Source organism: Lagopus muta, chromosome 3 (genome assembly GCF_023343835.1).
Source record: "Lagopus muta isolate bLagMut1 chromosome 3, bLagMut1 primary, whole genome shotgun sequence".
Classification (NCBI taxonomy): domain Eukaryota; kingdom Metazoa; phylum Chordata; class Aves; order Galliformes; family Phasianidae; genus Lagopus; species Lagopus muta.
In genome coordinates, this window is record NC_064435.1 from 64,911,334 (window position 1) to 64,937,583 (window position 26,250).

Consider the following 26,250-nt stretch of genomic DNA (forward strand, 5'->3'; position numbering starts at 1 on the left):
TTGCAAATATAACACCACTCGAGTACAGTAGACAGGTCACTGAACACCCATCATGAGGCAATGACTTCCAGTTGGTTGTTGTATTTCTAAATGTCAGATTTTATGTTTAAAAACCTTCACTGTGTAGAGGTCCAGAACAGAATAAATTCTCTCTCTGTGGATCACCACAGGAACTCAGACATCGTGTATTTACCATGTACATTAGCTTTCATTAGTTCATTTCAGCCCCTGCTGAACAAATCCCTTCCTATTGGTTCATAGTCAGATTCAGTTACGTCTGGTTTTATCAGTGACCCTTCATATCTAACAGATAAAGACATTTCCATCTGTCTTTGGATTACGCACTGCCTTATTCCTCCTCTTGATTTAAGGTTCTGCTGATTGCCTTGAGTGTTCAAATTTTTTCACATCGTTAAGATCTAACTAAGCTTTCTGCATAGTAGACACAGTCACAATGCTCAAAGACAAAAGGTAGAACTGTTAAATGAATTTTACCAAAACATTTTTCCCAACACAATTACATATTGAATTTAACTTAAACACATTCCTATTTTAATTTCTAATTGACTATGATTTGACTATCATTTGCTTTTTACTTCATATTTTTGTGTCTTTGTCTAGAGCAAAAAAGATTACATACAGGACTTGTGTTATATTTCTACTAGAGAGATTTTCTGCTTGTATAATTCACATTCTGCATTGACAAGGGCTGATCTCTGCTCTTTTTCTGGAGCTGTCATGTTATCAGTCCAGTTGAGTGTATTTTAGAGTTTAAGTACTCAATTTTTAGTTACTCAGGTACACCAGCTACTACCACAGTGAAATAATTTATTTATGAAAAGAGATGCTAAACTGCTGAACTTCATGTTTGTTTTGAAACTGCCTTTTAATCCGTTTTAAAGCCTCATCCAGATCCTGAAGAGCAAACAAGCAAAAGAGCTGGAGTCTATCATGATTAATTACTGCGGAAATCAGTCATAACCTAAACATTTAGTGAATGCTTAATCCCTTTTACTGTTTGCACTGAATAAGTGTAGAAACCAGCTCTGTGGACAAATAGATACTATTTTTATTATCATTATCTTCTCTTTATTTTTTCAGCAAGTACTTTCCTTGAAAAAAGACACATGGTAAAAAGCAGAAACCAGACTTTTTGGTGTGTGTGCACAAGGATAGGGTTGCTAACAGACGAAATAGCATAGGAAAAAACATAGAGATGGGCAAACACACAGGAGGTCTATTTCATACGCACAAGCCAACTAGGACAGTCAGCACGTGCAGAGCACCAGAACCATGTGGGGAAGTGGGTAGCAGCAGAAGGTGATGCCACAAGGAGGTATGGCACAGTGCATGACAAAGGGTAAGGCAAATAATCCAGTGTCAGCTCGTTTTATTTGCTGAAAGTCTATCTCATCTATTCAGTGACCACTTTGCATTTACTCTTGCCACATGCAGAAGTTCTTTTCTTAGCATGTTGGTGAAAGTGAATATGCTTTCAGCACATGCTAGTTTATAGCAATCAACTACTGCTCATATCAAATGGTTTCGATTAACAACTTTGTTAGAGCAACTCCAAAAATGTAAGAAGTTCTGTGTGATTTTTCACTCACTGTTGTTGACTTCTCTTTGTCCTAACTTCCCAGATATGCTAAAAAGATGGATGGAAAGGTAGTCAAAAAGCCACATTTGGTGAATGACATTTAACACCAAATTCTTATATCCTTTGGGTACTTATCCATCTCACAGTAATGGCAGTAGTCCCTGCACGTAAGGAAAAAAAACTCGAGAGATCATCGCCTCTTAAACATTGCATTTTTTAAAGCACGAAATCAAATTGTTCAAACTCACATGCCACAGATCTGCCCTGTGCACACACTACAACATTAGACCATTTTATAAATGGGTGACCTTTTCTTCCCAGGGGCTTCTCCAACCACTTTGCAATCAAACAGCAGCAGACATTTTGCTTTAAAGGCAGCAGAGGGATGGTACACAACATGAAAGATTTTTTAAAAGATGAAATCTCTCAAATTACATCTTGATTATGAATAAATTCAGCTTAAAGACTGAACTATTAATCTTTATGCCACTTCACAGTACCTTATGGCATTTAAGCAAGTCCTGATGTAACTTCAGTTTTGAATAAGTACTGTCATCAAGAAGCCCTAAAGCACCACAAAACATTCTTCCGTTGCTGCCAAAGACATCTGAGTTTCTCTAGAAGAAGTTGTACCCACTGTGTACAACACTGTACACAATCATAAGTATACTCCCAAGGTACTACCAGCGCATGTCTGCAGTAGTAGAAGCCAAATTCAAACAACAATATACATAAATGCTTGCACATTTGCTTTTTCTGAGGAATTTAGTAACCATTTACTCACATGACTTCCTATTTGCTCGTGACCGCTTTCTCTCTCTAGGCACCGCTCGCTGGCTTGGCACTTGGGTGGCGGACTTTACAATGCGATCCATGATCTCATCTGCTGCATCATCAGTTGCATTAGGCGAATCGTCATTGCCAGCATTCCATGAACCGATACGACCTGGAAAAGTCCGGCAAATCAGTTGACAAAAAAGACAAGAAGAGCCTCTTGCGTCACTTTGGTTTTGCAACTGGCTTTCTTGGGAATTGAAGCAGGCAGCTCAGCCACTGCTACTTCAAACTGGCCACAGGAGAAGAATCTGCCTAATAGAGAATATTGTAAAATAATAACCTAGACTCTCTGCTGTATCAGCAAAGAATGGAGAGCTCAAATGCAATTACAACTTTCTATTCCCTTTAGTCTCAGAGTCTTATTCATGACCATACAATTGGCAAATATCTGCTACAGACTGTTTAAGAGATGAGAATCGCTGGAGTGTTGTGTGGCCATGTTTGTCTCTGCTCCAATTACAGAGACTAGAAGACAGGACATATGTTAAAAACTGATTCAAATCATCAGGACTGGTCCTTTTTACCAAAAGAGGAAAATCCCTTTCAAAACATCTGTATCACAGGATACGTAAAGAGGAAAAACATAGAGGTTAACATGTCTAGTTGTCCCTTTCACAAGAGACAGTCCACGTCCTCAATACATATGTGTTCTGGCACAACTGCACATATTCTGCTCTGAGCAGAAAAGCAAGCTGGAAAGCTAAATGAGCAATTTTGGTTAAGGCCACAAATAGAAAGCCATGTCTTTCAACCCAAAGAACTGGCACTCCTTACTCCACAGAGCCATGTCAGACACATCCTTTGATTCCTTCACAACAAACTACTGTTCCACGTGCTTTTTCTTTTTCAAATAATTTGAAGGCTAGTATATAGTGAGAACACTGACAGCAAGCTTTGTAAAAGAATGGGTGTGCTAGAATTGCAAGCAGCTAGAAGTCACTGGCAAGACTACTCCATATCACATTTCTGATGTCAATAAACAACATCTTTGATTAGCACTTTGTTCTGCTGCTTTTCTCCTGGCTCTCATCAAGAGCATTTCCATTATGATAGTACTCCTGACAAGCTTCTGTCTGGCTCACCCTTCCTCTGCCTCTGCTGTTTTTCAGGGGAACGCAAGCTGACTCTCATTATCAGGACACACTGCTCATTAGCAGTCAATGGATTACTTCAGCTGTTGGGATTGTACAGAGCAGCTTGAATTATTTCATCTTTTTATTTTAGCTAGCTGACTTGCTTCTGAAAGTGGAGCAGTGAAACCTTCTAATTAAACAGAATCAGGGTTTAAAGCCTTAATAACCTAAATGCACGCACATAGTGGTGAATGCTCTGGACATGGTACTAGTGGCGCCAAAAAGAATGAAGAAAATGTAAGATATCTAGATATAAGGGAAAAGAAATACGAAAACAGAAAATTACGAACTTAAATGTTAGTGTATTCCCCTGTACTTCAGTAGTATCCCCCAGGTAGCATTTGTATAGGAAGGCATAAGGCAGAGACAAAAGAAAACAAACTGGTGATCTCAGTCTCTGCAAAATGATTTAGCAACAAGGAAGTGGTTTAGTGGCTGCTCTTCTGAAGAGGTATACCAGAGAATCACATCTTGGACATAAAGCAAAGGTATCTAATTGCCAAGAACGGTTTTATCATTGAACTCTTCTATCAGAGTATCAGGTGTTCGAAACAAAGGATTGGGTCAGGTTTTCATTTCCTCTGTGTCAGCTTTCAGAAGTCATCTATGCTGACACTAGAAAGAGCAGAGCACTGTGGACCTCAGAGAAGGAGGTTATGACAGAAAGGAGGTGCAGGACAGTCCAAAGCCATTTTTTATGTCCCTAGGCCCCACTTAATCCAGTAGCTCTGCTGCTTATCAAAGATCCTTTGTCTTCTTGCCCCTTTTTTCTCTCCTATCATTCATAAAATGCTGCATGGCCCTTTCTCTTCAATTTGAGTTGCTTCTTTTTCTTGCTTCTGTTCAAAACCAGGAGAAATCCACACCACGTATATCCTATTTTGGTTTCAAATGAGAACAGGAATAGAAACTGGAGTGTGAGTAAGCAGTGAAGCTGACGAGGCAGAGGAGAGAACTTTGCTGCTCTGTGCACACTGCACCCTCCAGCTCTACTTTGGCTGTATGCTCATGCTCCAAATCGCCACCTCCAGTGCACAAATACCACTGGGGTTTTCACCTCCCTTTCTGACTCTTTCTGCCATCTTTTCAGCCATGCTTAGGCTGCTCTGCAGCTTCAGTGCCACTTAGGAAGATAACTGACAGGAAGCTGCCAGCACTTACCCCGGCTGAGCCGGCTGCGAGTGCGAACCCCCAGCGCTGTGGTGCTCTCCCCGCTGACAGAGGAGGTCTTCAGCACAGCCTTCATGTTCTCGTGCTCTGCGGCATCCTCGGCGTACTGCAGACCCTGGGGCTGGACTGGGGAGGAGGGTGAGGTGCTGGAGAACTTTCCAGACTGTGGAAGGAAAGCAGATTTGTGTTTTTAACCAAAAAGAGTACAGACAACGGGTCAGCCTCCAGGCGATGAGTTGTAAGAGGGGAAGCCTAAATCCTTGTCCTTGCAGATCATAGAATGGTTTGAGTTGGAAGGGACCCTTTAAAGATTATCTCATTCAACTCCCCTGCGATGAACACCTAAGCTAGCTCAGAACCCACTCCAGCGTGACCTTAAGTGCCTTCAGGGACACAGCATCCACAATTCTCCCAACAACCTGTTCCAGTGCCTGAGCCATCCTTATCGTAAAAAACTTCTTCCACATATCCAATCTAAATCTCCCTTATTTTAGTTTGAAACCACCTCCCCTTGGTCTTACCACAACAGACCCTGCTAAAGAGTCTGTCCCCTTCTGTTCCCTTCTTTCCTATAGTCCTGATGTGGCTTTGTCCTTTACCATAACCTTTCACTATCAAGGCAGGACTGTCAGAGTAAGCTGGTAACACAGGGGTCTCTGGTCTGCCTCTCTGCATTGCTACACAGAGAACTCTCACATTGCTCAAAAACACTGATATGTGCAGTAAACTTAAAATACATTGCCAGTAACGCTGAAAAAATCCCCGGTCCACAAACACCCAGCCAAATTATTTCATGGCCAAAACACAAAAATTGCTGTCAGCAGTTAGGAGAACAAACAAAACCTTAGAGAGATTTTGGAATCTGCCCTCTGCTTGCCCAGCCCACCCGTGACTTCGCTGTCACCACAACAATGTTAACAACAGCAACTGGATTAGCTGCACACAACAGCTCCATCAGCCACTAAAAGCAGCCCTCTAAAAATGAAGCCAGGTGAACAAAAGCAGGATTGGAGGCTTTCAGAGGAGAACAGGGGCTTGTATCACTGTGCACTGGAAGCAGAAGCACTAGGCTGCTCTCCTCCTCCAGCTTCTGCCTGAAAAAGGCTGCAACAGTGATAATCACTCCGTTACCCTCACCTACAGAAAGACTACAGCATATCTGAAATACAGTCTTAGCCACAGAAACGACAGGCTCTCATCAGCAAACAGACATCAATAGATAATGCCCCTTGCTGTTTTTAGTCCTATCAGTTTTCAGAAACTGAAATATGTTTTCTTTTTTCTTTTAATCTTCCTTATTCCTACAGATCCAGCGCAGATAAAAAGGAAGGTGTGCTGCATTCTGTTCCTCCTCTGCATACTAAACAACATAACTTATTAACTTGATGGTATCAAGCCAGTCAGCTACAGCAATGCAGACTTCAGAGCCTTTCCTTCAGAGAACAGTAAATTGGAAGAAAAGGCTCAGCCCTACTTTCAGAGCTTTGATCGAGTCCCCTGGGCTGTTAGGCTGCAAACTGAAAATATTTCATCTGGAAACCACCAACAGGATCATTCTATTCTAACATAATGACTTTTCAGGGTAGGACAGCAAGCTGAGTAGCAAAACAATAACCCCTACAAGGCACTAAGTTAAATATAACAGTGTGATATTTATTTTTAATACTGAGAAGTTTGTTTTGTTTTTAAAGTGCTAGCTTGGAATATTTTGATGTGGAAGATGTGCAAGTGCTAGAATATCATGTGCAATTAATAGACAAAAAAATTAGAGAGACTTCTCTGAAAGTACATGCAGCTTTTGCATTTAAGACTACTCACTTCTATACAATTGGTTGTAAATCTAATCAATAATGCCTTAGGAAAAGTAAAGGAATAATGACTTCAGATAACCATTAGTATTCACACATGTTAGTTAAACTCTGGCATAAAGTCTAGTTCTGTAATTTTCTTTCTGCAGCCCAATCTACACAGCATAAACCATCACCAGGGAGAAACTACATAGCCAGGAGGTTTAACTTAACTTCCTAAACTATCAGACATTGATATACATTGATCAGCCTCAGCCTCTTGAGCAAATGAGTAATATTTTGAAACACTGAGCTTTAAGCCACGTTGTTTATATTCAGTGCCTGATGCTGAACAAAAAATGCATTGCACAATAGATACTCTGCAAAGCAATAAACTGGTTTATTATGAATATAACTATTACTTCATAGTTCTTGAATTATTTATTCACTCCTCAATTCATTTTAACATCATCTTCAGGAGTAATTCATGACAAATGTATGGACTATGCCGTAGCTAGTCTCTGTGGTGAATCAGTTATCTTGTTCACACTTCATATGGCAAAGACAACCATTAAAATTTACTTTGCATCCCTATATCCTGATGCTTTTAAACAATTTATAAAGCAGGAATAGCTGGACACACACTGCTTAATAATGGTTATGAAATTATCATGGAAATCCTTAATGCAAATAAACTGATGATCCTTACTACGTTTGGGTCACTGACTACTTTGCAGTTTAGCAGACAGATGCTGAAAGAAAACAAATGATGAAACTTTAAATTATTAAGTCCTCAGATTAAATAAATCTCAATCAATATCAATTGGATATCCCTATTCAAGAGAGCAGGTATGCATATGGTTAAAGCTGACTGCAAAATTGCACTCTTATGATAGAGACAAAATGCTATGAGAAAAGTATCATGGTTTGTAGCTCCAGTTGAGCAGATGAATTGAGCAGTCCATAGTATCTGAGTTAGAAGTTAGATGTCACAGCACACAGGGGACATGGGAATGACATGCTCTTTGAAAGAACCATACCTCAGTGTCCTCTTCTTCATCAGTCTGTCACCGGAGACAAAGGACAGGGCAGAGAATGACAAACAGGAAGATTTAGGAAGGACAGCATGGTCAAACCACGACAAAGTAAGAGGTAACCATGGTACTGTTTATACAATTATAGGAGGCCGTAAAAATACGAAACATATAAGGAATTCATTCCTTAGACAATCGACTGGCTAATGTCTTTCAATTAATGCAACACAATTGTACTATAAACAGAACAGACTGTCACTGTCAGTAGAATAAGATTTCCTGTTTTTTCTTAGAGAATTCATGAACTGAAATTATTCCTAAGCCATCATATTTCTCTCTCTCCTTTGAGTCATACTGTTGCTTGCCCATTTTTCACCTTGAGGAAACAGAACTCTAAGAAGGACTCTTTTTTACAGCTCTGTTCAGAGCACGGAGGTCCTGCTTGCTTTCTCCCAGTGCAGAGGTCAGTTTCTTGGCAATTCCCTATTCTCTACATTCAGTGCTTGCTTTAAATCCCTTTTAAGCTGATTCGTTTTGTTTTTTTTCCCGACTTCCAGTTCCAATTGAATGGAGCACTAAAATTGAGTGCTCAGTAATCTTTGAATACATGTTTAAAGTTCTTCAGTAGCTGCCTGATACCAGATCCTGGGAATTACAGAGATGTAATTATCCTTTGCCAATCAGGGCTTTCTCTCTCTATGACAGCAGGCATGTATAACTATTTGGATAGTTACACAACATAAAAGGTAATAGACATGTCAAAATATTATGGTACACAGAGTGTTCTTGAATCTGGAAGTTTACAGGAAATTAGCAAATATTTTTCTTTACTGTGATGTGAAAAAAAACAAAAACAAAAAAAACCACTTAAATGGTTCCACAAGTGAAACAGTTCCTCAAGAATCTGGGCTGCCTGTTTCCGTAAGTTTCATTTAGACCTAGAAATCGGACGCATCTTTTTAACCTGTGGGTTTTATTTTGCTTCTTTAAAAGAAGCATTGCACCGATTTACTCCCCTTCTTTGTGTTACTAATACATATTTTTGACCTTATCTCCATCTCAACTATGATTTCTGTCTGGGATTGATACATTCTGTTCCAGAAACATTCATCATTAAAAGTGAAAGCCTGATTTACTTTGGCCCTCAGCTTCATTTCAGCACAATCTCCATAAGAAGATTAGCTGTGGGAGTGCTGTGCAGCATATTAACATTACTTTTTAAGGGTATGTTTTATTCAAAGCATGAGATGCCTATTTTGCTTAGGACACAGTGGCACTGACAGTAAGACAAGCAGATATTTTGCAGAGGGACCTTGGCAGGTATGTTCCCCATGCATTATGAAAAGATCCATTTGTTTTTTCCAGCCCCTGGGGAGTCGGGGGGAGGGTAGAGAGTCACACAGTAAAGCAATCCATCTGAAGAAGGCCGCTTCCCTTTTTGGCATGAATTAGAAACAGAAAGGAGAAGAACAGGAAGCAAGAACATGCTTGTGTTCTAATCCGTGTGTAAACCTACCTAATAAATAAAAAGCAGGAGCAGAGCAAATTAAGCTAAAAAAAAACATGCAGGAAGCACTGAAGGAAAGGTGCAAGAGCAGAATACATATATTACAAAGAATGTGCTCCAGACCAAAATGAATTATCTCAAGCCAGATTTTTAAAGGGAAGTCCCAGATGCTGGCTTTCCTGCCTGTTTAGTATAGCTAGAAAGTGTTTATTTGCAACGGACTTATACTAAGGGCAATGTGTACTCCTCCCATCACTAGTTTCCAGGGCATTGCCATACTCATCCTCAAACCCCTAACCACTGCTTGACACCCAAAGCTGCTCAGGAGTTCAAGGTCCCTTTCATGTTTTCATGTCTGGAGAGCCATTTGCCCCTAGTAAATACTGACAACAGGAACGAAGTAGCAAAATCAATGAATTGAACTTTAGTTTCAGGAAGGGAATCCACTCTCATTCAGCTGTGTGCATTCTACCTTTCCTTCCATTTTCATTTCATTATTATACATACACTGAGAAATGTTAATAAATTGGGACAATTTTGACAGATGCAATATTACCAAAAAGCAATGGAACAATATTCCTAAATACCTCCTGTACGAACAAAGTGTAAATTTTAAGAAAAAAAAGGTTGCTTGATTCTTCTGTCATCCACTACAGGATGCTGCAAGACAGTTTGTGCATATCTTCTCCCTTCCTTCTTCTCTCACTTCCCCCCCTCCCATTTTTCCTATTTTCTATATTTTCCTATATTTCTATTACATAGCAATTTTGGAATTGAGACTCTTACGCATCATAAAAAGCAAAGCTTCATAAATTTGGGAGACAGATGCTTATATTACCTACTATTACTAAAAATCATTTAAAAGCTCAGACTCATAATTCCATTGCTTCTTTCTTTTGCTTGCTTATTATTTCTAGCATGCCTGAACTAAATGACTGCCATCACTGGCTAAAGTCAGATACAAGTGACACAGAGTAGACAATTTTTCTGTGAAACCATGACAACTTGCTATTCTCTTTTCCCCTCTCCCTGTTCTGTCTCCCTCTCCTGCAGGCACCTTTCTCTGAGATTTGAACTGACAGTGCCCAGTCTGTTTCAGCTACATGTAAAGATCTCTGTGGTAAAAGGCTAAACTAAAGATGAAAATTTGCCTGTTTCTCAGCCCTATACTCTGCGAGCAGTTGCTGAAGCTGACGAAAGCTCTCCATGCATGGAGCCAGCAGACTGTCCAAGTGCCAGTACTCCTGTGCCTTCCAAGTCTGCAGGAGGCCAAGGTATGAGAGATGTGCCTTCTTGTTAAGGACTGGGATGGTTCTGGCTCACTGCTTTTCATTTTTACTGGAATACTTCTGCCTGAAAACAACGTACTATAGGGCTGGATCCTAAGGAAACTTTCAGAAGGACAGTGAGGTAAATATCAGATAATCACAGATAAATATTTAAAATTCCATGTCCCTATTCTTATTAGCACTAGATTCTACATAGAGTTTCTTTCAAATGTCAAGATCTAAAATTTCTTCTCTGTGTTTTCTTACTAATTCAACATACTGTCAGTGCATTTCTGATATACTTTCCCTTCCCAATGCAAACATAAAGCAGTAAGAAAAACAGAAACAAAGCACAGCCAACACAATACTACAATAAGACTCTTGTTTTTCACCACTCTGCACACAAAAATCTTCCACACTTCCGACTCTAAAATTTGTTTTGAGGAAGATTTGACTATGAAGTTGTCAAAAAAAGCTGTAATGTAATTTAATTCTGTTTTACTAAGTATTGCAATCAAACAAATGCTTATTAAGGCCATACCACCGGGCTACAGAAAAAGTGTTTCAGTAAGAAATAACCATATGGCTACACAAAGAGCTCCCTAAAAGAACATCTCTGTAAGGGAAATTTCAAAGAATGTTTTTTCACTCCAGCGAAGTCTTTTTCCAAGCTAAAAAGACCATTAAGTAATTCTTAAATAGTGATAAACAAAAACTGTTCCCTTTCAGTGGACCCAGACGATTTAGGTGCAATACCACCTGTCAGATGGTATTCAATTGCCAAACGAAACTTGTTCTGGGTAAAGCCTTACTGCCTCTTTTCTTACATTTTCCGTCAACAGCCTTGCTCTTCACTTACCAGCTATCAACCCTCATCCTTTTTCTTGTTTTAAAGGCTATTTTCTCTCTGCCTCATGAACCTAGCTTTTAGTGGTTTCATTTCCTTTTTTCTATCACATTTTCTGCAGGAGTAGGACTTAGAGAAACTTCTCGGTTATGCTGCAGCCAATTGTCCTCTACATGCAATACAGAAACACTATGCTATACACTAAGAAAACAGGAACTCCTTTACATCTTACTACTCTTCAAATTAATAAGAAGCACTGAAGCTACCTGAGGAAAAGAAAAAAATTAATTTACTAATCTCTCTGATGAAAGCTATCTTTTATCTCCTATGGAACAGACTGGGAAAGTAGTAAAAATACTGAGAAGCAAGTGAAGAAAATTATCTAAGTTCTTCAGTGGTAGTTCTGAAAGTTTATGTGACTGTATTATACCCTACATGTATTAAAATCCCTTTCTTAACCTGAGGCTAGACCAAAAGGAAAATCTTTGGAGATAATAACACAGGTTTAACATTCCCTGTAGTTGGGGCAGATATCCAGATTTAAAGAGGATATTGCCAGGAAAGATTTACAAATGATTGTGAGTCAATGGATTAAAAATAATCTTTATTTATATCAATCTCAATGCATACACATTTTTTGACCTAAGTTGCTGGACTCATAAAACTCCAATCAGCTTAGGCCTTTTCCTGCCAAAGGCAGAGGTAGCTTCATATGCAATGAGCTACTCTCATCTAATTGAGACTCCAGATTTGGATTTTGAGACAGTTGGAAACTTTTATTAAGTACTGGCACTTCTTAAAAGTTTATTTGGATTGAGTTAAACTACATCAACTTAAAAAAAAAAACAATAAAAATAAAATCAAGGGTTTTTTTTAATGCTTACCATGCTGAGAAAACTGCTCTTTCTAAAAATTTATTTTATCAAAATGCAAGAATACTTTCAGCTAAGCTTGCAGGGTAACATCTACTGTATATATAAATTTGTCAGGTTTTTTCAGAACCCCAGTGTAGTCTGTTATAATAAAATTGTCTGGTCTGTGCTTTAAAGGTAAGAAGGAATATTTTTGAGTGGGCTTATATGTATATACTCATAAAATATGTCAAATACTAAGATTAAAGGCTATATTCATCAGGGTAATCAAAGATGAGAAAAAAAATCCTTTTAAAATTCAGTTGTAATCACTTAAATGGCTACAGTGGTCCACCATATGTGATCTTTTATGCCCTCACCCAGCAGCCAAATTCTACAGTTTTCATTTGTCTTTTTGTATTCTTGGCTGATTAGGTATACATAGTTCCTGGTGTCCTCCAGAGACTCTGTGCACTGTTTTAGACACACAGAGATGCTCTTTTTGTATGCATCTGGGTTTGTTCTCACTCTATAAATTAGTACAAAGCAAAACGCATCCATTCTCAAGGACAGAAGCTGTTATTTACTGCAGAAGAATTTCCTAATAATAAAAAAAAGGTTAGAAACACTTCATATATGACATTCAATGAAAGACTGTTTTAAAAATTGATGCTTTGGGGGATGTATTTTGCCACTTACATCTGTGATCATTTTTCCTCTGGTCTTGTTTCTTTCCCTGTGGTTAGCTCGTTTCTGCTTTTGCTGCAGGACTCGCTCCCTGGTGGTGCGGTATTCCAGAGCAAATTCACTAATAATTTTGCAGAACTTATTGATGTTGACTTCACGTATCGCATAGGGAGGATGGCCCATAAATAACAAAAACGAGTGAAACCTGAAAAAGAATGAATTTATGAATGCAAAGGAGAAAAATCTTTATTTATAGTTTCTAGGAAAAACAGCAGCATTTCCGAGAATTCATTTACTAATTTATTAGCTTCCATAATTTCATTTGTGCTACAAAATTTTTATGAATTCTTTGCATAACATTGTTATGCTTTATAATTAAAAACATAAAAGTCTATGATAACTTCCCCCCATTCCAATTTCCCAGACTGATGCAGGAGATAAGATTTTTATGGAACTCTATCTACTTCATACGATTAATTTGGCATGTGAACAACCAACTTCACTTCAGCTACAGAAAAAAGTATTTATTAAGTTTCAATTCTATTTATTTGTATTAGGCGACTTCAAAGAGGCTGCTATGATGTTGGAGAAAGTCTAGATAAGAAGAATGAAGTTTTACAGGCTAGCAAACACATGAAGAAAAGAATTTCTGTTTCATAAAAATGTCCATAGTTATCTCCCAAATACTTTACTTTGGGATATCATCAATTCACAGTTTTACCAGTTCCACGGCATTCAAAACTTTCACACTATTTACAACTTCTACTATTGTTTCTATTTTTCATGATTTACAATAGCACACTGAATGTTTAAAAATGCACGTGAATCTCTTTAACTGAAACTGTATCTCCAGTGATAAAAGTTTTCCCAACCCTTTCATACACTTTTCATACACGCATTTTCACAAATACATTTTTGGAGAAGTCTACAGCATTCGTTGCAGCACATAATGTAAGAACTTAGCATTTTTTTACTTGTCCAATGCATACAGAACAGGAGAATGGTGAATCCACTTCCCTTCTGCAAGTGGGATTTCTGCTTACGTATGGCATGAAAAAATGTCATTATGAAAACAAAAGAAGAACTGAATTAAATTCTCAATTTGTATATCCACAAATTTGGGAACATTTGGAATCCAGATCCTAATTTTGACCTAAGCAATAAGGAAATAGAAACTCTCTAAAAATTTCATTAATAAACTGTAGAAAAGTAGTTAAATTAACCAGATGACTCAAACTCACATAGCTTCAGGTTTATCATGGAATTATCATGTATATGTACATTGCAGAGCACTAAAGTTAGCGCCAACTCCATTGGATGAAACTAAATCCAACAAGTTCTAATGAAAGGAATTTTAAATTCCATTTTCAGCTATATAGACATAAAACACATAGTCAAAGATCATGTAGATAGGGGTGGTGCTGATTAAAGACTAACTCATTGCGTAGGACTCCTTTCAGCTTATAAGTATGACATATTTGTCATTAGAACTTCAGTACTGTGGTATGGTATATTCTTGTTAACCAGAGAATAAGCTGATTCCTCTCCAAAGTACTCAAGGAAGGACTGAAAACAAAGAAATTAGTCAAAAAGTTGCTAGCATTTGGGGGTTAGGAGTTCAAAGGCCCAATTACTGCACCTTGGGAAAAATGACTGCCTGGATCATTGTGTCTTTTGATCAGAAATACAGAAACTTCCTTGAGTGAGAATATTTCTTAAACAGTGTCATTGAGAATTTATGCACCATATACACACAGTTTAAACATTACAATTATATTTGTCATAATTTATAATTTTAGCAAGTTACGTATTGCCAAGATAGCACTGCTGCCAGCCGAATTCTGTACCTGTTAATTATTCTTCTATGAACAATCTTCAGAATTATGATTCTTTCTGCACAGTCCTTGAGGAACTCAGACATTTTTTGTTTTAGAGTTGGCTTCATTTCATGCTTTGCTATAGCTTTAAGGTGATCCCAAGATGCTTTGCACCGTCTTTCCATCTGAAACAAGTTTTCCTGGAGTTGTTCAAAGTCAACCTAAAAAAGAAAAAAATAAAGAATATTTAACACTTCAACAAAAATCATTTTGGTAACATATCTGGACATCTGAACAGTTCCATTCATGTAAAAGAATAATACTCATTCACATTATTAATTACTGCTAAGTAATTATGAAATCATGGAATCACAGAATTGTCTATGTTGGAAGGGACCCTTAAAGGTCACCAGCTCCTCTGCAATGAACAGCAAATCATGGTGCTCAGCACTGTCCAGCCTGAAATCTCTCTCTCTGCTGTACTTTGTCTATACATGGAATGTTGGTATGGAAAACTGAAATAAAATACATATTCTCGTATACAAATATTTTTAATTTTGGTCTTGGAGGCCTAGCACGTGCAGAAAGTACAATGAAACACTGTGATGTATTTTTTTTCCCTGCTAAAATCTTCAGAACTACATGACCCAGTAAGTTAGTAAGTTCTGTTGAGGCAACACAAAACTTTATCTCCCCTTCTGTTAATCTTTCTCTCCACTACCCTTAGCTTTTCATACCATGCTTGTTGCTCACTGTATTCTCCAGCCAACACTTCATCAGTTTAGAAAGCACTTGGATATATTCCCTTAATTGCGTGCTGACTTCTAATAAAAAAATTCAGAGGCTAGAATTTTTTTAAAGTGTTATTCAAAGCAAGTGTTATTTAGTGATCTTAGTACTACCTTTCATCCCTTGATACACAGTGTGAATTTTTTAGCTTCTAACATGACTATATAATGTCTTTGAAAGCCCATCAACACAGTTAAAATAAACTATTGCATCCTACAGTAACGGTCATCAGGACAGAAGCCAATGCATTCCATGGAAGGTGAAAGAGAGGTTCTCCCTTACTTGTCATCCAAAAAAGGGGTTCAGATCACACTGGTCTACAGAAGTCACTCAAGATGTGTTGCTAACGACTGGACAAAGTGCTTTGATTACCCAGACGCAGCAGATAAGTGTATGAACTCAACAACTTTGAAAACTACCCAGCACATTCTTAAATTCTAAGACAGGAAAAATGTATTTTATAATGCCACTTCACAGTTCAGATGAACTCAAGCTATAAAACGCAGATTTAGCTGTCAGATTCCAAACACATCACTTGAAATGTTACAATCCGGAACTCCAGTTAATTCCTTAATGCTAAATGGAAATCAGTGACAGAGACAGCTTTTAGTTCGCTGCAGAGTGAACTACAAATGACTGTGCTCAAATGGGAGTGTATTTTCCTATCTGTGCTAAAAGCTATTCATGACTGCAAAAGAAATCAGCCTTGGAAACCAGCTATTCCAATTCTGGAAAAGTCTGGATTAAAATCTTTTCAGCTGAGATAAATACTTAATAGAGATAAGTCTCAAAGTAAGTTTTCTTCTTTTTATTTTAAGTCCCAATTCCTAATATTGGTTCCAACATCACATCACACAGAATGAAGTTTTTATCTGTATGCAGCATTCACCATTGAGATCTATGTTAAGTACAGCCATAAGAAATCCATTATGATTAAAAATCTCCTGGTATTGATTGCATGTTTTCTTGCCATGATTTACAAAGTGATGACTTTATCCTCATCACAAGGAAATAAAAACATCCTTTGATCCATTCTGCTATTCAGAAAAGCCCTGCAGGCAGAGCAGCTGTGGAGTTTTTGTTTTCTCTAGCATATCAATGTATATATGTATTATTTTTTTTTTAAGTCTCTTCCAGGTCAGTATTTTCACTGTTGATGATAAACACATTGTATGCCCAGGTGGCCAAGAGGGCCAATGGCATCCTAGCCTGCATTAGAAATAGTAGAAACAGTGTGGCCAGCAACAGGGAGGTGATCATCCCCCTCTACTCGGCACTGGTGAGGCCGTACCTCGAGTACTGTGTTCAGTTTTGGGACCCTCACTACAGGAAAGACGTTGAGGTCCTGGAGCGTGTCCAGAGAAGGGCAACGAAACTGGTGAGGGGTCTGGAGCACAGATCTTATGAGGGATGGCTGAGGGAGCTGGGATTGTTCAGTCTGGAGAAGAGGAGGCTCAGGGAGACCTCATTGCTCTCTACAGCTTTCTGAAAGGAGGTTGTGATGAAGAGGGATTCAGCCTTTTCTCCCAGGCAACGAGCAGGACCTGGGGAAATGGCTGCAAGTTGTATCAGAGGAGGTTTAGGTTAGACATGAGGAAAAACTTTTTCTCTGAGAGAGTGGTCAGGCACTGGAATGGCTGCCCAGGGAGGTGGTGGAGTTGCCGTCCCTGGCAGTGTTCAAGAGGCGTCTGGATGAGGAGCTGCGAGATATGGTTTAGTGCTTGTAGTAGCAGTGGTGATGAGAAGATGGTTGGACTGGATGATGTTATAGGTCGTTTCCAACCTTGTGATTCTATGATTCTACGATTCTACATTGCTGCTTTCCGTAGATGATGTATTTAAGACTCAGATTCATCAATTTCATCTGAAAAATCAAGTCAGGAGGAGGTATTTCTAGATTTTTCTACTAAAAATTATCCAGTCTGGTAGGAAAAGCTTCTCAGCCCCTGCTACGCAGAAGTTTAATTCTATGAAATGATAACTTTTATTAAAAACAGATTGAGATTTAATCTATCAAAAATCTTTGATGATCAAGCTTGTAGATCCTCAAGGGAGATCTTTGGAGAACAAAAGCACGCCTGTATGAAAAAGTTCCAGCAAATTTCCTCATGCTTGACACCTGCTAACTGTCAGTGTATTCACAACTGTGGGCAACTTCACTGGGGATCAGGGATGTCAGGTCTTGCTAAAGGATGCATCAGAATCTTTAAGCACAAATGAAAATTTTTGTGGTAATCTTAAGGAGATCAAGCAAAGAGGGTACCACTTGAGCTCCCCTGGAATAAATTCCCATGGAACACAGCTGGCTCTGCTCGAGCAGAAGTTGTAAACTCCTGGATACCATGGAATAATTTGCCTGCAAATTTCCAATGCAACTGAAGCGTGCACAAACTGTCCTGAGCACACAAGAATGTGACAAATCTTCATTTCAATCTAAAATCTTCTGGCTGCAAGCTCTCCAGAGTTCAGTCACTTGCTTGTGGATAAAAGGAATACATTTCTGGAAAATTATCCACTTATGAAATCTTGAAATCTAAATTTTTCAGAGACAACCACATACTAGATTGATATTTCATGAAAAGCTATTTCACTAGAGCAAATTACGCAGATATTTCTGTGATTTTCCATAGAGTCCTGAGATAAACAGAGTTGTGACACAGAATCAAATACATTTCAATCTATCCTAGGCCTTATATTCAAAGAGGTGCGTAGAGTTTTTTCACCCGTGCAATATGCCATAAAATATCCTTTTCCTCTAATCAAGATCTAGAAACTGCTTTCCATCACAGCACAGAGAAATACTGCTAAGTCTTCAAATCTTTCTAGAAAAAGAACCAACAGAACAATGATACTAGTACTTACCAGCCTGGTGACAAAATTTAGATGGTCAGACTGGATTGTGTATCAAAACATTTCATAGTTTGCAGCTTTAGACTACTACCTCCACGACATTTCAAATGCCAGCTTTCTCACTGCTGTAAAGCCAAATGCATCTCAGACAGTAAAGAAGTTTTTATTGTCTTCAGAGCAGCATCAATTCAATGACTACGTGACCAATACTCTATGCACATTTGCATCATAAAACAGCAGGTAACTGCATCACTGAAAAATGTATGTAAAATGTGAATACATCTACAAAGCAACAGTTTAGCAACACTCTAAGAGGTAACTGGCTACAAAAGATGAGAGCAGTGGTCCAAACCTAGATCGGTATTTGCACACAACCTTTTAAAAGCAATCACAGTGTTCAGCAAATATCTTTACAATTTGCTTTTGTTGTCATTTTTGCCTCTATTGTTCTGCTAGGGATGTCTTCCAACAACGAAAATGTCTCAAATACCTTGTAAAAGAGACAGTGATAACTAATGATCACACGGACATGTTTCAGATAAGGAGAAAACAAACGTGTTCTCTGTGCATCAGTCTAACATACACAAAGAAACAGGAATAGACATATTTAGTCCCACACTAACTTCCTGGTACCCCACATAGGCAGCAAGGATTGCATATTTTGTACGTTTATTTCCAACACTTTACTAAAATAATTCACACTGCATAATGGTGGAAATACTGATTTGCTAGGATTTTTTTGTTCTTTTTTTTCTTGAAGGGAAAGAATTCTTCCTTGCAGTTGGAAGATCATGCTATGATTAAGAAGGAATTCAGGTGAGTTTTGCATCATGCTGTGAACTTCAGAAGACTTTTAAACAGCAGGTGCTCAGATAACAACTGACAAGGTATCATTTTATAAATACGCTCTGCTAAATAAAAGGAAGCAGTAATCTGCAAAATGGCCATTACGGGTTTCTCTTTGGACAGTAGCATACAGATATTGTGCCCAGCTCTGAGACTTTCAGTAAGGTGGAAAGACCTTTTGCTCCTCAACTCAGTACACACATATGCAAAAAGAGATTAAGGTTGCTGCTCTTACTTCCACTTGCTCATTGAGTTCAACCACAACCTAACCATACTACTCTAACAACCCTCTGCTAAATCATGTCCTTGAGCACCACCTCCAAATGGTTTTTAAACACATCCAGGGATGGTGACTCAACCACCTCCCTGGGGAGCCTATTCCAGTGCTTAACAACCCTTTCTGTAAAGAAGTGCTTCCTGAAATCCAACTTAAACTTAGCCTGGCACAACTTGAAGCCGTTTCCCCTTGTCCTGTCACCAGTGAGAAGAGACCAACCCCACTCTCACTGCAATCACCATTCAGGTGAAGGTGCAATAAGGTCTCTCCCCAGCCTGCTTTCCCCAGACTAAACAGCTCCAATTCCTCATAGGGCATATTCTCCAAGCCCTTCACAAGCCTTGTTGCCCTTCTTTGGACCTGCTCCAGCACCTCAATGTCCTTTCTCTACTAAGGTGCCCAAAACTGAACACAGTACTCGAGGTGAAGCCTCACCAATGCTGAGTATAGAAGCAGGATTACTTCCCTAGTCCTGCTCACCACACCATTCCTGATCCAAGCCAGGATGCCATCTTCTTTTTGCCTCAGGCAAAAAAGTAAAAATGACTCTTCTTTCAGATGCTGAATAATGTTTATTTTCACTTATAAAACAATTTAAAAAAAAGGCAACTTTCTAAATTCTTGTGGGATATATTTGATATGTTCCTCCTTCCTGCTGACGGGTTCTTCTCCATTCACAACCACACTAGCTGAAAAATATTCAGAACTAATTGTTATTTATCTGTGAAATCTCTTGCTAAGCCCGCTGCTTAGCCTTCTGAGAAGTGCTTTTGTAGACACTTGCATCAGAGCAGAGTAGCCAGAGATGTTCCATCCAAACAGGCTAGTTAATGAGATATAAGCCCTCAAGGGTCAGTCTCATACGAGAAACCACTGCCGTAAGTCATTAATGGGCAACTTAAAAAAAAAAAAAAAAAAAAGCTATTTTTTAGTTTAAGGCACCACTGTATTTTTGCACGGTGGACACTCAGATCAAGAATAAAACCTTCCAAACCCATGCCAGCAACTCCAGCACTAATCTTAATTCCTTTCTGTCATTATTTATTGCTTGCTACCATAGTAATGGATGACTTGGAATCAATCATAATAACAAAAAGAAATTCTATCAGGTTTCTCACTTCACTGGGTTGAGACAACAATATCACAATATATACCAACAAACAAAATGACTTCAAGTTCTCCCTCTTTTTACCTCTTTTTTCCTCCAAAAACCACCACCACCAACATCTGGCTCAGCACTTAGCTCCCTGCACATTCAGATGCCGTGAAGTTTGATCCTTTAAAAGGCCCGCATTCTGTCCAACAGTATGCAGTAAATCCAACCTCATATGCTGCTTATATAAATTACATATTTTCTATTTCATGAAATGCTAGACCATGCTGGTCACCCAGGCAGGACATGTTTCAGAGAACCTTCTTGGTCTTCGGGTTGGGATGTTATTTGTCTACACATTTAGCTGTCGGCCACAAATATCTCATGGTAACATAGGAAATGGACTCATAATTTTTTGGGAGAGGAGGGGATGTTTGAGGTGATTTTGGGAATTAAATGGGATGGTTCAAACCCTAAGCAGCTTCCTTTATACTCCTAATGGCAGCATATTCAATTCTAGGTATGCATTCCCATACACAGCCAATTGTAGTTGTTATGAGATACCAGGTTATTTTCCTTCAGCATTTCCTCATCTGGAATGTGTTCTGCACATAAGTTTCTTCTTCTAGCTAGATCTCTTCTATTATCTGGGCTAAACTTGCTGCTACTGAGAGTACATAACTGTGCTAAAATCAAAGACGCCGCACCTGATTATACTGTTTCCTGCCTCCTTTATTTACGTACTTTCAGCCCTTGAAAAGGGTCAAAAACAATTATTTCACATAACTGGTGAACCTGAGGTTTCTCCTTGAAAAGCAATTTCAAGATCACTCTAAACTACCCTACACTGTATTTTGAATACCAATGCATAACTTGTTATTTAGCCTTGGTAACCTTGTTTAAGTTTTATGTTGTTTGCTAGTACATTTATAGTTTATTGCTACAGCTTGTTTCTCTTAGTGGTAAACAAATCCAGACAGTTTCTAAGCAAAACTCGAATCTCTGCATTTTTGTTATACCCACAAAGTGCATTAAATAGTCTGACACTCTCCCAGTGACAAATATTGTCTCAAATTCACAATGAAATGGCAACTATTTTATCACAGGTATTAGAAAGATGTACAGCATCATAGTTGAAAACATTCTCTCTTCAAAGTTATAGATAGTTTCTACAGTGGAAAACAGACAAATTTGAGGTGTTTATAATTTGGGGTCAGACTGCTCATTCTCACATTATTACAGGGATGAGTTCTGTCAGGGAACGCAAAATCTTTGTCTTTTCCTGAGATGGTTCAGTGCCAGATGAAACTCTGAGCACTTCTCCTTGCAAATATGTTGTCATTGGAGTGCAGTGACCTTTGGTGGCTTACATTCTAAACTCTGTCTTCTCCACTATTCCCACTATTTGTCTTACTGAACATCACAAGAATTAGCCAAGATCAATATCAGTGCAACTTGCACATTGTTGGTCATGTACTGTAAGTGAAGTAGATGCCAGACCTCAGAGCAAGAAAAGGATAAAGGAGTTTCTGTTCATGCATTTCTGATTCCAGGGTAAGAGACAGCATCTCACTAAAATAATTCTGGACATGCAAACACTGAAATCAACCCACTGATTAACAATTAAAGGAAAGAAGTGCTTACTGACCAGATCAATCTGTACAATACTTGCCTTTGCACTGTGCCTTAGTTCCTCAAACAATCTACAATAAACACAACTAATCTGTGTGAGATTTATTGGCAAACGGTTTATGAAAGTTCACAGTGGGAGGAAGAGGAGCAGTAGCAGTAAGTAATGGTGCTGGTCACTTTTTGGTATCATGGATTTACAATACCAATTGCTGTCACTTCATCTGAAACACTACTGAAATAGCAGAATGCTGTCAGGTACACGTACAAAACCAAACGTTCTCTTTCAGACCGAATCCTGAAGTCTCATCAGCTACTTCAGCTCCGTCCCTCTTAGTCCGATCTGACTACAAGCAGCTAGCTGTCTCATCCTGCTCTGCTCCCACCTTTGCTTCTGCTAAGCCATGCACAGAGCTGGAGTAGCTGCAGCTGGCACCATAAGGAATGACACAGCCGTAAGAAACCTTGTGCCCCCATTTACAAGCAAGCTTCCTTCCAGAGAAAATAAAAAAAAATGCCCAAAGTGATATTAAGTAATGCAGGGAAAGCACACTTGAGTGATAATTGCAGACAAATACTTTCTGTTGAGCAAGGCAAAGGAAGTCCAACAGAAGCAGAGCTGGAAGCAGCATGAGTTTCCTGTTACAGGGGTTAAAAAACAGCCAGAAATTTGTTTTTTCATAAACCTCTAAGGCAATTCGTGATTTACCCTACGGAAGTGGCCAATGGCCAACTTTTGGATGCACGGGGAAAATTATTCAAAGGGACCAAAGAAAAGATTAACACTAATATCCAAATTGTTCATTTAATTCCCTTCTTGCCATACTGGAAAGAAAACTGATAGAAACAACCCTGAGTTTTACTGCAGAAACCTGGGTGTTCTGCTTCTGTGTTAGGTACAACAAACTTCTGGTACAATGCCATTTAAAAACAGCAATAAAACAAATTAAATTATGTAAAATAAGCAAGTGCTCATAATCATGGGATCCTAAGCAAATTGTGGTTTCAAAGGTCCCAAATATCTTACGGATTTTTATACAACTATGAAGACCTAAACTTACTTTTTTTTTTTGTTCTGTTTTTTTGTTACTTTTTCATGTTTCTGTTTTTTTTTTTCTTTTTTTTTTTTTTGCCATTTTATGACTTCAGTTCTTCAGCAAAAGGCAAAGAGTCTTGTAATATCTTACAAGTCTTTTTTTTTTAATAATAAAAAAAAAACTTTCAGGTGAGCCATCAATGGTTTTTTTGTTTGTTTGTTTGTTTGTTTGTTTTGTCAACTAAGAGTCAGGAGATTCTCATGTGATGTGCAACTCAAGGAAAGGGGTATCTCTGTTCATCTACGGCATGGAAATTGTTTAGCTTTTGTGGTTTCTGAAAGATGTTTGTAGACAAAATGGAGCTCAAAATACAGCCTAATCCACAGTGAAATATTAGTTCTCCTTTCCTGTCAGCTTTCCTAAACCAAGACTTCGCCTAGTCTGTGAACATTCTCTTGAAGAGGGCAGCTTGGATGGCTTCCATGTCCTAACTCTTTGATTTGTGGCAGCTAAGATCAAGTGGGAATAGAGCTTGTTAGAGTAATCCATCAGTGGTATAACACATGTAGGAACATCCCAAGGAGGGAGACCTTGGGCGTCACGCAGAAGGTTAAGGCTATAATTTCTCTTAATGTGATTTTGTCTGGCCTTTTCAGAATTTCATCCTCTTTGGGCAGGGCCACTAGATCAGCAAACCACAGACTGAAAGACTTTGCTCAATTTTGCATGCTCTTAGACCTAAAAATTTTTTACAAGTGACTGCATCAAGTTAAGCTTTCTTCCACTTTCTAAGGCTGAAAAACAGAAATAGAAGATCCACGTGAGAGTACCCAGTATGCGGTGGTGTGGATTTTAGAAAATGTGGTGGCAGCTATTCTCTCTTGTGGTGATTTTCATTTTAGCGATTAACTTATGTAAAAAAGTGAAATAATTTCTTAACAATGAGAAAGGACAAACAAATACACCTAAGTTTTAATATATGAAGAATCACTCAACAAAATCAACAAAAATAAAAAAATCCTCAGCATGAGAAACCAGACCTAGTGAAGGCAATAAAACACAGCCTAAACATAGGCTGTACAAGAGGAAAACCAGTAGAGGAGAGATGGAGTCCAAAGAACAAATATCTAAAGATATAAAACAAAAACCACAAATTCCCTTATGGTATCTAAAGAAAGAAAAACACGTAGGAGGCCGTGGATGACTGAGGAGGAGAGAAACTGAGGAAGACAAAAGTTAGGGGAGGGAAGGAAGATGAACTCTTTTTATTCAAATTCATTATGTAAGGAGCATGTAGGGGGAGAACCAATTCTGGTACTTGCTTTTATTTTCTGCATTTTATTTGTTAGCAGACACAAACAAACAGCAAGTATTCAATTACAGAAACAAATGTGCTGGAGGAAGATAGCTTAGCAGCAAACAACCAGAAGAGAAGAATTTCTAAAGGCAATTAGAATAAAGTAATTCAGTAACTGGCTAAAATGGGTATGCTTTCACTACACTTAACAACTTGGAGAACGAGAGGACAGCAGAAGTTTCACCTATCTTTTTCAAAAACAGTAAGGGAGATTCAGAAGACTGCACAGCTTCTAGCTTTATTACTGTATCAGGTAATCTGTCTGAAAGAATAAATAAAAACAGGAGAACAAAACAACATAAAAAAATCACTATCACTAGGTATCTAATATGTTTATATAACAATAAGCAGATAAGAGCACATAAAGAAAACTGGACTTTCAAAATCTTTACAAGAAGCCTCAGGGGAGATAATTTATGGAGCACAAGGCAAGAGAACAAAAGAAAAGAACTAATTCATACATATTAATTGTCAACTGATGACAAAGATAACAGTAGGTGTCTTGTGGTTTGTGCCACAAATTTGAAAATTGTCTGGAAACAAGGAAGCATGCTGAGAGGGTAAAATCTACAGATGGCAAGAAATTACTCAGATTAGCCCTGAGTTCAAAGGGTTACAAGGGATTTAAAAGATGAGCAATCAGACTGCCTCAGCTGACCATGGTAATTACTTTGAAACGCAAAGTATACTTAGAAGGCACTAACTTGGAAAAACTCAGTATCTGGTTGAGTTCTAAAAGCCTGATGAGCTGTGTGGATGCCCCTGAGAGCAGTGCAAAGATGACTTGTATCAGAAGGACAGCAACAGTCAAAAAACACAAATAAAATCTCAGGTAACCCACAAAAGACAGCACAGGCAGGATGGGCAAATGTAGTAAGCATGTAACATCACTAAGTACAAGCTGGAATACTGTGTTTTAACCCATCCCAAAAGGGAAGATAAAGAAAAAATGTGAAAACTGTCTCTAAAAAAAACTGTAGAAGGATTATTTGAAATGCAGGCAAGGCAGCAGACTGCTTTTATTTGGCATCGCAATGAGTAGAGTGATGACCAACCTGAGTAACTCTATGATTCCATGAAATATAGAGATAAAAGAAGTTTATACTGTTCAATATATTAAAGAAAGTAAAACCTTAAGTTGGCAAATACAACAGGCAAAATTAGATTGTGGAATTCAATGCCACAAGTACTTTTCTAGGAGCCAAAATATGACTTGATTTTTGATGTTTAAAAAACAATTGGATAACAGATTTTTTTTCCTCTCAAAATATTGAAACAATATGGTTTTTGAAAAATAAGTAATTCCCCCATCTGATGCATATAATGAGTATTATGATTCATGAAATAAAGATTCTCTAGGAGAGATCTACTCAAAGCTGCATGTGCTCTCCTCCCAAGTAGCTAGTATTGGCAACTGTCGGAATCAAAACACTGGACTAGATAGGAATTATTAACCAGCGTTTTTATGTTGGTTATCTCAAGTTTAATCCATTAATGGGTTACATATATACACCCACCAGACATACCTTGGCTGACCTAGTGATGGCTCCAATCTCTGAATAAAGATCAGTGCTGTCTGGGAACTTTTCCACCACCATAGTGCAGACGTGGTGCAGAAGGGACTGTTTATGCACCGTGTCCTTCACTTCTGGAACCTTCTCGAGGTAGCTCAACTCAAAAGCTTTGGCCTGTATGAGGGAAAACAAGAAGAAAATAAAAATAAAAATGTTACTCTTTGCCATGCAGGTTAGTACATGAAAATGCCCAAGTAGAAGCATAGGGGAAAGAAGAAGAATTCTACATCAGATGAAACTTACTGCTTTTTTTTTTTGCT

The 26,250-nt window shown here is 38.4% G+C and overlaps 1 protein-coding gene across 10 annotated transcripts in view; it reads right to left on the reverse strand.

Annotated features, from left to right (window-relative positions):
• The window catches only part of FHOD3 (formin homology 2 domain containing 3), a 360,868-nt gene that overhangs the window by 15,599 nt on the left and 319,019 nt on the right, over positions 1-26,250 (reverse strand). For 7 of the 10 annotated variants that reach the window (XM_048940651.1, XM_048940647.1, XM_048940646.1 and 4 more), the window contains 6 exons: positions 25,943-26,104; positions 14,569-14,759; positions 12,734-12,926; positions 7,568-7,591; positions 4,732-4,903; positions 2,385-2,546 (listed from right to left, as the gene is read on the reverse strand). In XM_048940651.1, the coding sequence (XP_048796608.1) occupies positions 2,385-2,546; positions 4,732-4,903; positions 7,568-7,591; positions 12,734-12,926; positions 14,569-14,759; positions 25,943-26,104 (904 nt within the window). Of the gene's footprint in view, positions 1-1,610; positions 1,649-2,384; positions 2,547-4,731; positions 4,904-7,567; positions 7,592-12,733; positions 12,927-14,568; positions 14,760-25,942; positions 26,105-26,250 lie in introns of all 10 variants that reach the window. The other 3 variants (XM_048940649.1, XM_048940648.1, XM_048940643.1) reach the window with 2 other exon arrangements.